Genomic DNA, 18669 nt, shown 5'->3' on the forward strand with positions numbered 1-18669 from the left:
GACCATACCTGGAGTATTGTGTGCAGTTTTGGTCCCCTAAGCTGAGGAAAGACATTCTTGCCGTAGAGGGGGTACAAAGAAGGTTCACCAGATTGATTCCTGGGATGGCAGGACTTTCATATGATGAAAGACTGGATCGACTAGGCTTATACTCTCTGGAATTTAGAAGATTGAGGGGAGATCTGATTGAAACGTATAAAATTCTAAAGGGATTGGACAGGCTAGATGCAGGAAGATTGTTTCCGATGTTAGGGAAGTCCAGAACAAGGGGTCACAGTTTCAGGATAAAGGGGAAGCCTTTTAGGACCAGGATGAGGAAAAACCTCTTCACGCAGAGAGTGGTGAATCTGTGGAATTCTCTGCCACAGGAAACAGTTGAGGCCAGTTCATTGGCTATATTTAAGAGGGAGTTAGATATGACCCTTGTGGCTAAAGGGATCAGGGGGTATGGAGATAAGGCAGGTATAGGGTTCTGAGTTGCATGATTAGCCATGATCATACTGAATGGCCGTGCAGGCTCGATGGGCCGAATGGCCTACTCCTGCACCTATTTTCTGTGTTTCTATGTTTCTAATAGCTGGCTCTGCTTCAAATGCTTGCCTGAAATAAACAATACAGTAATGGTTGAGTTTTACATTCTGTTTCCAAAATTGAACTCATTTCTGCATCTCTGCTTTCCTTCTCTCAGTAAGCAAACTTTCATAGAAATGCCACTGTGCTGTGAAAATCACCAAAAAGCATATATACTTTTACAGCGTTTATACCACCTATATTCTTTTTCAACATATACACCCAAGTTTTTCCAACAAAAATTCAAGATAAATGTTTGTACAGTTTTACCTGGATGTGTGGCTACTGGACCGAGAACTGCTTCTGGACTGAGAACTGCTTCTGCTACTAGACTGGGAAGAGCTCTTGCTGCTAGACTGAGAACTGCCCTTATTGCTGGACCGCGAACTAGTCTTGTTGCTGGACTGAGAACTACTACTGCTGCTGCTGCTTTTGAATCTTTTCCGATACTTCTGTCTTGGTCTGCTCTTCTTTTGACACTTCAAGGCAAGCTTGTAGTCAGAGATGATTTTCTGAATTTGTGTTTCAAATAAGGCAGATAACCTGAGTGTCATGCTGTATATCTGCAACAACAATTGCACTGGTAAGTATTTCACACCAAAGTAAAAAATCTGACAATCTTGTAAACTTGCCGCTAAATGCAATTATCCCATTATTTTCATACATTCAAGTTTCATTAGACCATTAGCAATAATTGTACTGATATTATATTTTCTCTATCAATACTGCACTAGGCCAAGTTTGTGGAAGTAGTAAAGACCATAATATTAAGGCAGATGTTTCAATTTGAAAGAAAGAACTAGGATAAAAAAAACTCAGTTTGATCTAGACTTTCAAAATCACTGAAAACTCACTTGATTTATAAGATGTGAAATATCTGGAAGAAACTTTCTGAACAAAATATCATTAATAATATACTTATATTCAATATATTATGCTAGCATAAAGTGACATTCTCTTCACAATCAACTTACTATACAGCATTATTGCACTCAATATGAAAACTGTGTTAATTGTTTTTGCTAATTGATCTCCCAGTAAGTCCTGATGCAGGATTTCGACCTGAAAATGTGACAATTACTCCTCCGCAACACAGATGCTGCTCAGATTGCAAAGTTCCTCTAGCAAATTGTTGGTAGGTCAAAAGTTTCCAAAACAAAGTACTCCTTTTACCCTTGATTTTTTGTTCGGTGTGTAAGCTTTGGCATTGCTGAATATTAATCGAACATCCTTGCAAAACTCCAGTGGAGTTTCATAATTCTCCTCTTCAAGGGTTTCTTTTACTGTGTTAAAATCCATTGGAGTGTCTATGATATCCTTGTAGTCCTACAAAGAAAATTAGAAGCATAAGCACATATGCCAGCTGAAAGATGCTTGTTTTCATCAAATAAAAAAATCTCTAATTACTATTATCTTCATTTGAACCTGCAGAGTTCCACATAATGCTAAAGGAACTCAGCAGGTCAGGCAGCATCTATGGAAAAGAGTAAACAGTCGATGTTATGGGCTAACACCCTTCAGCAGGACTGTCAGTTGCGTGTGCATGTGTGATGTTATCTATTTGGGCCGATGGATGCAGATTCAAAGAGCAGTGATTTTTGATCATTTTATTTGTTTATTCTGACTTTATGGAGGAAGGCAATAAAGCTAGTCCAATATCTGCATAAGGCTCCTGCGATGATTTTGTTCCTTCAGTTACAAGGGCACAGCAGCGATGATTTCTTCTGAATTGAATTGAATTGACTTTATTTCTTACATCTTTCACATATATGAGGAGAAAAAATCTTTACGATATGTCTCCATCTAAATGTGCAATGTGCAATCATAGTAATTTATAATAATTTATAATAAGTAGAACAGTCAATATAATATAGATGTAAGGGGGTTTCGTCTTTTATGTTACTATGTAGGCTAATTAAAATGGCTTCTTTGTTATGTTATACTTGGGAATGCTTCTTTGTTATGTTAAATGTTGAGAAAGTCCTCCCGCTAGCAGTTTGTTGAATCATATTGCTGATAAGAAGATGTTATGAACCAATTGGGATAGTTGTTATATTTTTGGTGTATCTGTAAGATATTGTATGCGCGGGGTTTTGGGGGAGAAGGCGGGAGAGAGAGAGAGAGAGAGGGAGGATGGACCAGGCGCTGTGAGGTCAGCTAACGGGGTTGGACCCCGAGCAGGGCATCCGGCGAGGAGAGGAGACGGAGACAGAGATAGACTCGTGTGGAGCGCCTGGTCGACCACTGTTGTTGGTCCCAGGCGGCCGGTCGAAGTGGTCCAAGGGGTGGCAGGGTGAAGAAGAAGGGTCCTGAGCTCCAACTGTTTGTGCATGAAGAGATTGAACTTTGATAAGTGTGGCGCCTTTTATTTTCCTTTTATAATTTATTCTCTATTAATTATATAGTTCCAGTAGTATCTATAAATTGTAAATCATTTAATCATATCTGGTTTATTGTCTGTTACAGCATCCACAGAAACTAATTACCTAGCTTGGCGGGGCCGAGGGCTGTTTCCCTAGACAACAGCGAACCGAGCGACCCTGAGGCTGGCCAGGGGGGCTACATTGTGGGGGCTCGTCCGGGATTGGGTCTACTGGTATGCTGGGTGGGTGCCCTGTTTAAATCTGTAATGTGTGTCCCTGTGGGTAATTTGCTGGTTATTGCTGTATGCGTGGTGGGTGTGGTCTTTGTTAGAGTTCAGGCTGGCATTGACGAGTTGGAGGTGGCACTCGGGGCTGTCCATGCTGTTGGGAGAGAGAGGAAAGAGTGGTCTGATTTGGAGGTAGTGTGTGCGAATAAATGTTCTAGCTCTGGTAGGCTCCGCCTGGCCCTTGGGATAGTGCCCACCCCAACAGGGGCAGAGGCGTGCGAGACGTAGGCAGAGCGGATCTCTCAGTTGTTAGATGAGCGGCAGTGCTCGGTTGAGGGAGAGCGACAGGGATTGGTTGAAAGTTTAAGTAGGCATGCTGGTGTTAGAGCTGTCAAGTTCACTTACACTGTAGTGACAGCTGTCAGTTATTTGAAAGAGGGGGGAAAGTTTTCAGTGTGTCCTCTCTGGCTAGGAGGGAGGCTAAGTTGCTTGCAGTGCCAGGGGGATCATTTTAGGGGATCAGCCCCTCCTTCAGTTGTTCAGCTGATTAGAGAGGTGTTGGGAAACTCAGTGGAGGCTCAGTGGGGGAACGGCTTGGCGTCTCTGGGGAAGCACGTTCCCAGCAAGGTACCAATGAACTTCCGAAAGAAAAAGACCCTATTAGGCTTAGAGGGACCACGCCCCAGGGTGTCGTTATGGATAGAGGGAAGCGATGCTAAAGCCATCCTCGACCCAGGGGCGCAGGTCAAGTTGTTGTACAGTTTGTTTTACAGCCAGTGTCTGAAGCATTTACCCTTGACAACCACAAGGGCACCGGAGACTTTGGGTACTAGTGGCAGTAGTTATCCAGAAGACGATGATTGGTTAATGACCCCGGAGTTCATGGGGGCATTGTCTGGGCACCCAGCGTGTCGAGTTGCTTCTGAAGACGTGTGTAGCAGCCTTGGGCCGGTACCGAATTTAAGTGAGACCCAGCGGTGGTACGGCCTGGGGAAAGTAGCTGAGGGTGAGACCCTCTTAGTAGATGCTCCGAACTACCACAAGGGAGGGCTGTTGACCGCTGAAGACACCTCAGTGAAGAGAGAGGTCGCGGCAACTGGACCCTGGTGCCATGGAAGATGGAGGCAGTGTGTGTGTGGATTATGCCACGTGGTTTAATGTGCTGGATCTGAGGAGTGGATGTTGCCAGATCCCAAGGAGTGCGGCTGTCGAGCCGAAGATGGCCGTTATTAGTTCCCTAGGATTCTTCTGATCCGAAAAGATGCCCAAGGGCATATCCGGAGCCCCTGCATCCTTCCCGCAGGGCATGAGGAAGACCATGGGGGCAGTGAAGGTGTGTGGAGTTTTGGCATATGTGGATGACTGCCTAGAGCTTGGATTCACCTGGGGGGACTATGAAGCGAGGCAAGCAGCTGAGCCCGGGCGACAGAAGCGAAGTGTCAATTGTGGAGGAGTTTTTGGCCAGGGGAGTTTGATGCAATGTGAGAAAATTGACCTGACGCACCAGTTGAACTTCGTGGTGTTGGAACAGACGGTGGTGGACCTGGGGATGGAAACCCAGGTTGTCAATCTGAATGAGACACAGGGGAGGGAGAGGATTTGCACCGCTGAACTGAATGCTCAGAAATGTCGGCTGGAGACTGAGTGCCGCACTTGTGGGACGACCATTGCAGACTTGGAATTCACGCTCATCAACGTGGAGAAGAAGCAACGGAATTCCGAGCCGACACTGCAGTTATGTACTGATGAATTAACCAGCGAGAAGAAACAATGACCCACCTGCGAAGGGATCCGCAGAAACTCAAGACGTCGAGTCAGAAAAGATTGGCAGACTTACAAGTTGGAGAAGAGCAAGGAAGTGTTCTGACTAAGGCCAACAGAAAACCGAGAGAGAGGGGAGTTTGACTACACTCCCGAGGAGATGAAGAAATGGAGGACAGATCTCGGAAAAGGGAGGCGGACGCTTTAAAGGAACCTGACGATGACTATCGACAGATTAAGTGAAGTGAAAAAACTGAAAGTTGACCTGGAAGACGTCCTCAGGAAGAAAAAAATGCATCCTTTAACTGCTGCTTTTCAGATCAGGGTGGAAGAAGCCGGTGGGGTAACTGCGTCCCAGATTGAGATGGCCAAGAACCCGGAGTCAGAACTGCTGAGGCTGTGGCGAGAGTTGAAGGAGTCCCCGAAGAAGCTGACGTCTCCCCTACAGGAGGCTGAAGGGGTAGCCCCGGCTAAATGTTTCAGTTTGGAGAAACTTAAACAACAGCTACCGATCAAGGGAATGAGGAAGAATACGGATTCGAAGGATGATGTGCTGGACATGTGGTACATGCTGCCTCTCGCTACCTTCCCCGTGATTGAGGAAGAGACCTTTGGCCCTTCTCCCACTGAGTCAGGTGTAGTGGGGAGGGCTAGCTGTGGGCAGTCTGAGTTACGGCAGGATCGGGAAGGAAAAGAAGCGGGGCCCCGGACACGGGACAGGGAGCTCCGAGCTGTAATGGTGGCCTGAGTGAGAGATGAGTTGGCAAGCCGGCCCGAGGTATCCCTAGTAGTGTCCGAGCCTTTTGGGTTTAGGTGAGGGGGTACAGAGGTCTCCGAGGGTTAAGAAGCTCCCAGATAGGTTGGCCTATGTAGCACCCGTGGGACGGGCGTAAGGTCCACTGTTTGGGGAGCACTGTCACTGTGTGTATCTGTGTATTTGTGTGTTGTGTGTCTGCAGGACTGGTTGGCGAGTTATTTAGAAGTCATGAGGACATGACTTTATTTGGTGGGGGGGGAGTGTAAGGGGGTTTTGTCTCTTATGTTACTGCGTAGGCTAATTAAAATGGCTTCTTTGTTATGTTATACTTGGGAATGCTTCTTTGTTATGTTAAATGTTGAGAAAGTCCCTCCGCTGGCCGTTTGTTGAATCACGTTACTGATAATAAGATGTCATGAACCAATTGGGATAGTTGTTATGTTTTTGGTGTATCTGTAAGATATTGTATGCGCGGGGTTTTGGGGGAGAAGGCGGGAGAGAAGACGGAGACAGACTCGTGTGGAGCATCTGGTCGACCACTGTTGTTGGTCCCAGGCAGCCCGTCGAGGTGGTCCGAGGGGTTGCAGGGTGAAGAAGAAGGGTCCTGAGCTCCAACTGTTCGTGCATGAAGAGATTGAACTTTGATAAGTGTGGCGCCTTTTATTTTCCTTTTATATTTTATTCCCTATTAATTATATAGTTCCAGTAATATCTATAAACTATAAATCATTTAATCATATCTGGTGTATTGTCTGTTATTTGGGCGGGGTGGGGTACATCACACAGCATCCACACAAACTAATTACCCAGTTTGCCGGAGCCGAGGGCTGTTTCCCTAGACGACAGCAAGCCGAGCGACCCTGAGGCTGGCCAGGGGGGCTACATAGGGTACACTCAAGTCAGCATGAGTTCATCAGTCTGATGACCTGGTGGAAGAAGCTGTCCTGGAGCCTGTTAATCCTGGCTTTTAAGCTACGGTACCGTTTCCCGGATAGTAGCAGCTGGAATAGATTGTAGTTGGGATGGCTTGAGTCCTCAATGATCCTAAGGGCCCTTTTTACACACCTGTCCTTGTAAATGTCCTGAATCAATTCTATTAGGAACTAATAGAAAGTTTTAAGATACTCGTAGTGTTGGTGTTCTAATTTGTTTTGCATATCATTTACAGTAAATCCACAATTTGTTACTCAGTTAAACAGCAGTTTGTCTTTGATATGCCTTTTAATTATTTCCATGAAACTGGCTAATTGGGCAGCTGCTTAAATGGGCCAAAATTTACTCTCCCCAATAGTGTATAAGATGATCACAGGCATTGATCATGTGGCTAGTCAGAAGCTTTTTCCCAGGGCTGAAATGGTTGCCACAAGAGGACACAGGTTTAAGGTGCTGGGGAGTAGGTATAGAGGAGATGTCAGGGGTAAGTTTTTTACTCAGAGAGTGGTGAGTGCGTGGAATGGGCTGCCGGCAACGGTGGTGGAGGCGGATACAATAGGGTCTTTGAAGAGCCTTTTAGATAGGTACATGGAGCTTAATAAAATAGAGGGCTATAGGTAAGCCTGGTAATTTCTAAGGTAGGGACATGTTCCACACAACTCTGTGGGCCAAAGGGCCTGTATTGTGCTCTAGGTTTTCTATGTTTCTACACAATATGTCCTAATTAACCAAAATCCACTGTATATAAAATTATGAGAGGAATTGAGGATTTGGTCAGACCATATTTGGAGTATTGTGAGCAGGTTTGGGCCCCATATCTAAGAAATTATGTGCTGGCATTGGAGAAGGTCCCAAAGAAACTTTGCAGAGAGTTTGATAGCACTTAGCCTGTATTTGGTGGAGTATAGAAGAATGGGGGAAGGGGAGATCTCATTGAAAACAACTGAATGTTGAAAGTCCTAGACATAGAGGACATTTGAGTCTGTGGTAAAGAAGGCAAAAGCAATGTTGGCATTTATTTCAAGGGGAATAGAATATAAGAGCAAGGATATAATGCTAAGCCTTTATAAGACATTAGTGAGGCATCACTTAAGAGTATTGTCAACAGTTTTGGGTCCCATATCCAAGAAAGCATGTATTGTCATTGGAGAGACTCCAAAGGGGGTTCACTAGGATGATTCCAGGAATGAAGGAGTTAACATATGAGGAGTGTTTGGCGGCTTTGGGCTGGTACCCACTGGAATTTAGAAGAATGCGGAGGGATCTCATCAAAGCCTACCAAATATTGGAAGGACTAGATAAGGTGGATGTGGAGAGGATGTTTCCTATGGTGGGGGCATAGCCTCAAAATTGAGGGGTGACCTTTTAGAACAGAGGAAAGGAGGAATCTTTTTTAGCCAGAGAATGGTGAATCTATGGAATGCTCTGCCACAGACTGCGGTGGAGGCCAAGTCCGTGGGTATATTAAGGGCCGAAGTTGATAATTTCCAGATTGGTCAGGATATGGCAAGAAGGCAGGTATATGGGGTTAAGCGGAATCCGGAATCAGCCATAATGGAATGGCGGAGCAGACTCAATGGGCTAAATGGCCTGAAGTGGGGGTTGGTAGGTTGTTGATTAGTAAGGGTGTCAAAGGTTACAGGGAGAAGGCAGAAGAATGGGGTTGTGAGGGAAAATAAATCAACCATGATGGAATGGCAGAATGGACTCAATGGACCAAATTACATAATTCTGCTGCTCTGTCTGATAGAATAGACCAGCAGATTTTCCCCAGAATGGAAATATCAAATACAAGAGGGCATAACTTTGAAGTAAAAAGGGCATAGCTGAAAGGAGATTTATAAGGCAAAGTTTCATTTTACCCAAAAAATGATGGGTGCTTGGAATGTGCTGTCGGAGGAAGTGGTGGAAGGAGATACAAAAGCAAGCTTTAAGAGGGATTTAAACAGACATGAACAGGCAGGAAATGGAGAGTTATAGGTGATGTGCAGGCAGATGGGATTAATTTGGACTAATATCATGGTCTATACCTGTTCCTGTTTTGTACTTTTCTATGTTCTTTGCTCCAGATGCAGAAATGCCATAAATACAACCTGAATCTGGACTCAAACTATAATCAAAATTAAAGCAATAAGGCTCCATTGCATAGAATTTCATTCCAGTTTGCTGTGGAAATTACCTTAGATTTCTATGCTCATTTTAGGTAAATAGATTTAACACTGATATAAATTTCAGTGAATACTTCATACAAATATCAATGTACCCATCCAAATAAGTTGGGCAACATCAGCTGTCATGAACTTTTTTTTTACCTCAATCTAAATCACTCATTCATTTGGCCGAGATTAACTAACTAATTAGAATTTTGCCAAGTAATGTTTTGTTTCTTCAATTAAACTTAACAGTAAAAATTAAAATCACATTAACAAGTCCACATAGATCTTAAGAAGCAGGTTTAAAAAGTGCACTGCTCTGCAAAGGAAAGGGTTATTACACCCTGAATTTGTGGCTATCCTGCTGATTGATGATTAACAGTAATCCCAAAATAGCTTAAAAAAACATTTTTTTAAATCAGTGTACAACATACAGGATAGGCGAAGAGGTCCACTGGCTGTCTAAAAGGTTCAGAATCTTCACACTGAAATACAAGATTCAGAAACTCCCTACATTGTTCCTTCCAAGCATTCACATCAATGTTTAATGGTGGTCTTCTATTCAACTGCCTTGGGAGCCGACACTGTAAAAAAAAATCAATTAAAAACAATTATTTTGAGCAGGGGAAAATGTTGGCATTGAATTAATACAGTTAAATAGGACGCAAGATGTTGTATTTGAATATGCATCATCCTGGGAAAAGGATGGTGCAGAAAAATTACCTCTGCCTCTTTACCAATTATAACATAAAATAGCTTCAGAATAAGGCATAGAAAATGGAGAAAAATCAGCAGCATCACCACACAAGTTGCAAGTTTTAGAGAGTGAATATGTTACTCTTCATTCCAAGCCTAATACCACAATGCTATAGGTCTCAAACACTCAACCATTCCCACAAGCATAGATTAATGAATTATCCCAGAGCTTAAGAGTACAGTGGACTCCAGTTAATTGGGCCATTGGTTAATTGGCAACACTTATAACAAAAACTAATTGAGAAAAATAGCTGGGATTCCCTTCCTTTATTTGGGAGACTACGCCACTTAATTCGGACAGGAGACTGTTGGTGAACAATTTCTAACTAGTGTCAGTTGTACACTTGCATGGCTTGGTTTTTAAAATAGCCTCAGTTGCGTATGCCTGTGTTCAGAAAAATACCGATAGTTGGCAAGAAATACACAGTAAGACAACTTAGAATTGTTTTGCTCACTGCAGTTTCAGGAATTCAGGCTTGGAGATGCCAGAAATGACTGTGAGTGAAAATGAAATGATTTCACTACTTCAAAAAGTTAGGAACTATGAAGAAGTTGAAGGTATCGACAATCAACTTGAGGAAGATGCAATTATCGAAAACACTGAACGAAGGCAGTCCATCATCTACACTAGTTGTCCACACTAATTTTGTTCATTTACAGTCAATCAAAAAAAAATATGGCAATGTACATTGGATGAATTCCTCCGTCGATAGAAACTAATAAAAGTTTTACAGTACTGTAGATAATGTTCTAATTTGTTCCGTATTTCATTTAATTACATAATTTGTTACTCAATTAAACAGTAGCTTGCCTGTTTTTTTAATACCTTTTTAACTATCTGCATGAAACTTTGGCAACTTGAGGCAGCCACTAAATTCCGCCAAAATATACTAGACCCATGTGTTCCAATAACTGGAATCCTCTGTATTCTTATATAAGAAATACATGAACTTAAATGAAAGAAAGACAGTCTAATAAAATAGTAAAATAATGCAAGAAAGTATTTTTTAAAACTTGCATTTGTACACTCACTATTGTGTCTGAGGAGGTCCCAGGAGCATCAGAATCCAACTCTGAAACCTAATTATATTTAAAAATAAATTGACAATCTAAATAACTCAAGGTTAACATTTTAATATTTCACGAATAAATTTATCCAGGCATGTTTTGAAAACTATATTTGTCACTTAACTGCAAGTAGCTGTACGTGACTTGCTGCAGTCAAATAATGTGCAAAGTAACACACACAAAATGCTGGGAAGACTCAGCAGGTCAGGCAGCATCTATGGAGAGGAATAAACAGTCCATGTTTCAGGCATACAACTTTCATCAGGACTGGAAAGGAAGGGGCAACAAGTTAGATTAAGAAGTGAGGCGAGGGGAAAGAGTACAAGTTGGCAGGTGATAGGTGAAGGCGAGTGAGAAGAAGGATGAAGTGATAAGCTGAGAGGTGATAGGTGAAAAAGAAAAAGACTAAGGAGCTGGTGGTAGACCTGAGGAGAGCTAAGGCACCCGTGACCCCTGTTTCCATCCAGGGGGTCAGTGTGGACATGGTGGAGGATTACAAATAGCTGGGGATACTAATTGACAATAAACTGGACTGGTCAAAGAACACTGAGGCTGTCTACAAGAAGGGTCAGAGTCATCTCTATTTCCTGAGGATACTGAGGTCCTTGAACATCTGCCGGACAATGCTGAGGATGTCCTACGAGTCTGTGGTGGCCAGTGCTATCATGTTTGCTGTTGTGTGCTGGGGCAGCAGGCTGAGGGTAGCAGACACCAACAGAATCAACAAACTCATTCTGAAGGCCAGTGATGTTGTGGGGATAGAACTGGACTCTCTCACAGTGGTGTCTGAAAAGAGGATGCTGTCCAAGTTGCATGCCACCTTGGACAATGTCTCCCATCCACTACATAATGTACTGGGTGGGCACAGGAGTACATTCAGCCAGAGACTCATTCCATCGAGACGCAACACAGAGCGTCATAGGAAGTCATTCCTGCCCGTGGCCATCAAACTTTACAACTCCTCTCTTGGAGGGTCAGACACCCTGAGCCAATAGGCTGGTCCTGGACTTATTTCATAATTTACTGGCATAATTTACATATTACTATTTAACTACTTATGGTTTTATTACTATTTATTATTTATGGTGCAACTGTAATGAAAACCAATTTCCCCTGGGATCAATAAAGTATGACTATGACTATAAAGTGTTAGAAACATAGAAGCAGAGAAAAACTACAGCACAATACAGGCCCTTCGGCCCACAACGCTGTGCCGAACATATACTTAGTTTAGAAATTACCCAAGGTTACCAATAGCCCTCAGTTTTTCTGAACTCCCTGTACCTATCCAGGAGTCTCTAAAAAGACCCTATTGTATCTGCCTCCACCACCATCACCGTAAGCCCATTCCACACACTCACCACTCTCTGCGTAAAAAAACTTACCCCTGACATCTCCTCTGTACCTACCTCCAAGCACCATAAAACTGTGCCCTCTCATAATAGCCATTTCAGCCCTGGGAAAAAGCCTCTGACTATCCACGTTATCAATGCCTCTCATCACCTTATACACCTCTATAAGGTCACTTCTCATCCTCCGTCACTCCAAGGAGAAAAGGCCAAGTTCACTCAATCTATTCTCGTAAGGCATGCTCCCAAAACTAGGCAACATCCTTGTAAGTCTCCTCTGCACCCTTTCTATATAGTTTCCACATCCTTGCTGTAGTGAGGTGACTAAAACTGAGCACAGTACTCCAAGTGGAATCTGACCAGAGTCCTACATAGCTGTAACATTAACCCCCGGCTCTTAAAACTCAATCCCATGGTTGATGAAGGTCAATGCACTGTATGACTTCTTAACCACAGAGTCAACTTGTGCAGCAGCTTTGAGTGTCCTATGGACTCGGACCCCATGATCCCTCTGATCCTCCACGTTGCCAAATATCTTACCATTAATACTATATTTTGCCATCATATTTGACGGACCAAAGTGAACCACCTCACATTTATCTGGGTTGAACTCTATCTACCAATTCTCAGCCCAGTCTTGCATCCTATCGATGTCCCAATGTAACCTCTGACAGCCCTCCATACAATCCACAACACCCCCAAACTTTGTGCCATCAGCAAATTTAACTAACCCATCCCTCCATTTCCTCTTCCAGGTCATTTATAAAATTCATGAAGAGAAGGGGTCCCAGAACAGATTCCTGAGGCACACCACTGATTACTGTCCTCCATGATCTGTCTACAACCACTCCTTGCCTTCTGTGGGCAAGCCAGTTCTGGATCGGCAAAGCAATGTCCCCCTGGATCCCATGTTTCCTTACCTTCTCAATAAGCTTTGCATGGAGTACCTTATCAAATGCCTTGCTAAAATCCATGTACACTACATCTACTGCTCTACCTTCATCAATGTGTTTCGTCACATCCTCAAAAAATTCAATCAGGTTCGTAAAGCACGACCTGCCTATGACAAAGCCATGCTGACTACTCCTAATCATATTATGCCTCTCCAAATGCTCATAAACCCTGCCTCTTAGGATCTTCCATCAACTTACCAACCACTGAGGTCAGACTTACTGGTCTATAATTTCCTGGGCTATCTCTACTCCCTTTCTTGAATAAGGGAACAACATCTGCAACTCTCTAATCCTCTGAAACCTCTCCCGTCCTCATTGATGATGCAAAAATTATTGCCAGAGGCTCAGCAATCTCCTCCCTCGCTTCCCATAGTAGCCTGGGGTATATGTTGTCCGTTCCTGGAGACTTATGCCATTTGATGCTTTCCAAAAGCTCCAGCACATCCTCTTTCTTAATGCCTATATGCGCAACCTTTTCAGACATCTCTACAATCGCCAAGATCCTTTTCCATAGTGAATACTGAAGCAAGTACCTCATTAAGAACCTCAGCTATCTCTTATGGTTCCATACACACATTTCGACTGTCACACTGGATTGGTCCTATTCTCTCACACCTAATCCTCTGGGTCTTCACATATTTGTAGAACGCCTTGGGGTTTTCTTTAATCCTGCTCGCCAAGGCCTTCTCATGGTCCCTCTTGGCCTTCCTAATTTCATTCCTAAACTCCTTCCTGCTAGCCTTATAATCTTCTTGATCTCTATCATTACCTTGTTTTTTGAAATAGAGGGCTATGTGTAAACTTAGGTAATTTCTAAAGTAATTAAACGTTTGACACAGCATTGTGGGCCGTAAGGCCTGTATTGTGCTGTCAGATCTTTTTCTATGTTTCTATCCCTTTGTAAGATTTTCTTTTCTTCTTGACTAGATTTTCAACAGCCTTTGTACACATACCATGGTTCCTATACCCTACCATCCTTTCCCTGTTTCATGGGAACGTACCTATGCAAATCACTAAGCAAATATCCCCTGAACATTTGGCACATTTCTGCCGTACATATCCCTGAGAACAAATGTTCCCAACTTATGCTTCCAAGTTCCTGCCTGATAGCTCATATTTCCCCTTACTCCAATTAAACGCTTTCCTAACTTGTCTGTTCCTGACCCTCTCCAATGCTATGGTAAAGAAGATAGAATTGTGATCACCATCTCCAAAATGCCCTCCCACTGAGAGACCTGACACCTGACCAGGTTCATTTCCCAACTCCAGATCAAGTACAGCCTCTCCTCTTTTAGGCCTATCTACATATTGTGTCAGGAAACCTTCCTGAACACACCTAACAACCTCCACCCCATCGAAACCTCTTGCTCTAGGGAGATGCCAATCAATATTCGGGAAATTAAAATCTCCCACCACGACAACCCTGTTATCATTGCACCTTTCCAGAACCTTTCTCCTCATCAGCTCCTCAATGTCCCTGTTAACTATTGGGTGGTTTATAAAAACACCCAGAAGAGTTATTGACCCCTTCCTGTTTCGAACTTCCACCCACAGAGACTCAGTAGACAATCCCTCCATGACTTCCTCCTTTTCTGCAGCAGTGATACTATCTCTGATCAGCAGTGCCACACCCTCACCTCTTCTGCCTCCCTCCCTGTCCTTTCTGAAACATCTAAAGCCTGACACTCTGAGTAACCATTCCTGCCCTGAGCCATCCAAATCTCTGCAATGGCCACAACATCATAGCTCCAAGTACTGTTGAAGGAGGAGGAACCTCACAGGAGAGGAGAGTGGACAATGAGAGAAAGGGAAGGAGGAGTTATAGAAACATGAAAAAGTATACTACAGAAATAGACCCTTCGGCCCATCTAGTCCATGCCCAACCATTTAATCTACTCCCATCAACGTGCACCTGGATCATAGCCCTCCATACCACTGCCATGAATTTATCCAAACTTTTCTTGAACACTGAAATCGAGCTCCAATGTACCACCTGCAATGACAGTTCATATCATACTCTCACGATCCTCTTAGTGAAGAACTTTTCCCTCATGTTCCACTTAAATTTTTCACTTATTACCCTAAACCCATGACCTCTAGCTGTAGTCCCACCCAACCTCAGTGGGAAAAGCCTGCTTGCATTTACCCCACCTATAACCCTCATAATTTTGTATACCTCTATCAAATCTCCCCTCAATCTTCCACATTCCAAAGAATAAAGTCCTAGCCTATTCAATCTTTCCTTAATTACTTAGGACCTCCACTTTTGGCAACACCCTTCTAAATTTTCTCTGTATTCTTTCAACATTATTTATGTTTTTCCTCTAAGTTGGTGACCAAAACTGCACATGATACTCTGAATTAGGTCGCACAAACATCTTACACAACTTCAACATGATTTATGAAGACCAATATGCCAGAAGCTTTCTTTACAACCCTACTGTATCTACCCGTGCTGCCATTTTCAATGATTATGGACCGGTATTCTCAGATCCCTTTGTTCTACCACACTCCTCAGTGTCTTATCGTTCACTATATAAGACCTACCCCGGCTGGGCCTACTGAAATGCAACACCTCACACTGTCTACATTAGATTCCATCTGCCATTCTCCAGCAACACACATAAAAGTTGCTGGTGAACGCAGGCCAGGCAGCATCTATAGGAAGAGGTACAGTCGAAGTTTCGGGCCAAGACCCTTTGTCAGGACTAACTGAAAGAAGAGCAAGTAAGAGATTTGAAAGTGGGAGGGGGAGGGGGAGATCCAAAATGATAGGAGAAGACAGGAGGGGGAGGGATGGAGCCAAGAGCTGGACAGTTGATTGGCAAAAGGGATATGAGAGGATCACGGGACGGGAGGCCAGGGTCCAGACCCCTCTGCAAGCTCAAATAGTCTTTCTCACTGTCTACTACACACCCAATCTTGGTGTCATCTGCAAAGTTGGTGACGCAGTTAACTAAACTATCACTCAGATCATTGATATAGATGACAAACAACAATGGACCCGACATCTACCTATGCTGCACTCCACTAGTCACAGGCCTCAGTCAGTGGCAACCATCTACGACTACACTCTGGCTTCTCCTACAAAGCCAATGTCTAATCCAATTTACTACCTCATCTTGAATGTCCAGTGACTGAACCTTCTTGACCAACCTCCCATGAAGGACCTTGTCAAATACTTGACCATGTAGATAACCATGCTTGCTTTCATTAACATTCCTGGTAACTTCTTTGAAAAACTCAAAGATAGGTTAGACATGACCTACCATGCATGAAGCCATGCTGACTATTCTTAATCAGTCCATGTCAATCCAAATACTTACACAGTATATCTGGTCCCTTAGAATACCTTCTAATAACTTTCCAACAACTGATGTCAGACTCAACAGCCTATAATTTCCTGGTTTATTTTTAGAGCTCTTTTTGAACAGTGGAACATTAGCTATCCTCCCATCCTCTAGTACCTCACCTGTCATTAAGGATGATTAAAATATCTCTGCTAGGGCCCCTGTAATTTCTGCACTTGCCTCCCACAGAGTCCAAGCGAACACCTGGTCAGGACCTGGGAATTTATCCACCCTAATTTTCCTCAAGACAGCAAATATTTCCTCCTTTGTAATCCATGACCTCACTTCCAGATTCTGTGTCCATCTTCTGAGTAAATACAGATGCAAAATATCCATTTAAGATCTCCTCCACCTTTTTTGCCCCATGCATAAGATTTCCATTCTGATTTTCCCGATGACCAATTTTGTCCTTTGTGATCCTTTTGCTATAGAATCCCTTGGTGTTCTCGTTCACCTTTTCTCCATAGGGTAACTCTATGCTAATTTCTTTCTTAAGTGCTCTCTTGCATCTCTTATACTCCATCAGTACCTCATCTGTTCCTACCTACTTATAAATATTATGCATCTCTTTTTTTTTTCTGAACTAGGGCCTCAATATCTCTCGAAAACCAAGACTCCCTATATCTGTTATTCTCGCCTTTTATTCTGATGAGCACATACAAGCTTTGTTCACTCAAAATGACACTTTTGAAGGTCTCCCACTTACCAAGTACACCTTTGGCAGAAAACTGCCTGTCCCAATCCAAACTTCCCAGATCCTTTCTGATAACGTCAAGATTGGCCTTTTTCCAATTTAGAATCTCAACCTGTGAACCAGATCTATCCTTTTCCATACTTTGAAACTAACGGCATTATAGAACATAGAACAGTACAGCACATTATAGGCCCTTTGGCCCACAATGTTGTGCCGACCCTCAAACCCTGCCTCCCATACAAACCCCACCTTAAATTCCTCCATATACCTGTCTAGTAGTCTCTTAAATTTCACTAGTGTATCTGCCACCACCACTGACTCAGGCAGTGCATTCCACTCACCAACCACTCTCTGAGTAAAAAACTAATATCCCCCTTGAACTTCTCACCCCTTACCTTTAAGCCATATCCTCTTGTGGTGAACAGTGGTGCCCTGGGGACGAGGCGCTGCCTATCCACTCTATCGATTCCTCTTAATATCTTGTATACCTCTATCATGTCTCCTCTCATCCTCCTTCTCTCCAAAGAGTAAAGCCCTAGCTCCCTTAATCTTTGATCATAATCCATACTCTCTAAACCAGGCAGCATCCTGGTAAATTTCCTCTGTACCCTTTCCAATGCTTCCACATCCTTCCTATAGTGAGGCGACCAGAACTGGACACAGTACTCCAAGTGTGGCCGAACCAGAGTTTTATCGAGCTGCATCATTACATTGCGACTCTTAAACTCTATCCCTCAATTTACGAAAGCTAACACCCCATAAGCTTTCTTAACTACCTTATCTACCTGTGAGGCAACTTTCAGGGATCTGTGGACATGTACCCCCAGATGCCCCTGCTCTTCCACACTACCAAGTATCATGCCATTTACTTTGTACTCTGCCTTGAAGTTTGTCCTTCCAAGGTGTACCACCTCACACTTATCCGGGTTGAACTCCATCTGCAACTTCTCAGCCCACTTCTGCATCCTATCAATGTCTCTTTACAATCTTCGACAATCCTCTACAGTACTTACAACACCACCAACCTTTGTGTCATCTGCAAACTTGCCAACCCACCCTTCTACCCCCATATCCAGGTCGTGAATGAAAATCACGAAAAGTAGAGGTCCCAGAACAGATCCTTGTGGGACACCACTAGTCACAATCCTCCAATCCGAATGTACTCCCTCCACCATGACCCTCTGCCTTCTGCAGGCAAGCCTATTCTAAATCCACCTGGCCAAACTTCCCTGGATCCCATGCCTTCTGACTTTCTGAATAAGCCTACCGTGTGGAACCTTGTCAAATGCCTTACTAAAATCCATGTAGATCACACCCACTGCACTACCCTCATCTATATGCCTGGTCACCTCCTCAAAGAACTCTATCAGGCTTGTTAGACACGATCTGCCCTTCACAAAGCCAAGCTGACTGTCCCTGATCAGACCATGATTCTCTAAATGCCCACAGACCCTGTCTCTAAGAATCTTTTCCAACAGCTTTCCCCACCACAGACATAAGGCTCACTGGTCTATAATTACCCAGACTATCCTTACTACCTTTCTTGAACAAGGGGACAACATTCGCCTCCCTCCAAACCTCCAGTACCATTCTCGTGGACGACGAGGACATAAAGATCCTAGCCAGAGGCTCAGCAATCTCTTCCCTCGCCTCGTGTGGCAGCCTGGGGAATATTCCATCAGGCCCCGGAGACTTATTCGTCCTAATGTATTTTAACAACTCCAACACCTTCTCT

The 18669-nt window shown here is 43.6% G+C and overlaps 1 protein-coding gene across 4 annotated transcripts in view; it reads right to left on the reverse strand.

Moving 5' to 3' along the window:
- Positions 1-18669, reverse strand: part of brwd3 (bromodomain and WD repeat domain containing 3) — a 302860-nt gene that overhangs the window by 38246 nt on the left and 245945 nt on the right. For 3 of the 4 annotated variants that reach the window (XM_072270315.1, XM_072270314.1, XM_072270316.1), the window contains exons 34-37: positions 10553-10600; positions 9199-9348; positions 1744-1896; positions 841-1133 (exon numbers count right to left, since the gene is read on the reverse strand). In XM_072270315.1, coding sequence (XP_072126416.1) covers positions 841-1133; positions 1744-1896; positions 9199-9348; positions 10553-10600 — 644 coding nt within the window. Of the gene's footprint in view, positions 1-840; positions 1134-1743; positions 1897-9198; positions 9349-10552; positions 10601-10712; positions 10804-18669 lie in introns of those variants that run through there. The other variant, XM_072270318.1, reaches the window with a different exon arrangement.

This window comes from Mobula birostris, chromosome 10, assembly GCF_030028105.1.
Source record: "Mobula birostris isolate sMobBir1 chromosome 10, sMobBir1.hap1, whole genome shotgun sequence".
Lineage (NCBI taxonomy): Eukaryota > Metazoa > Chordata > Chondrichthyes > Myliobatiformes > Myliobatidae > Mobula > Mobula birostris.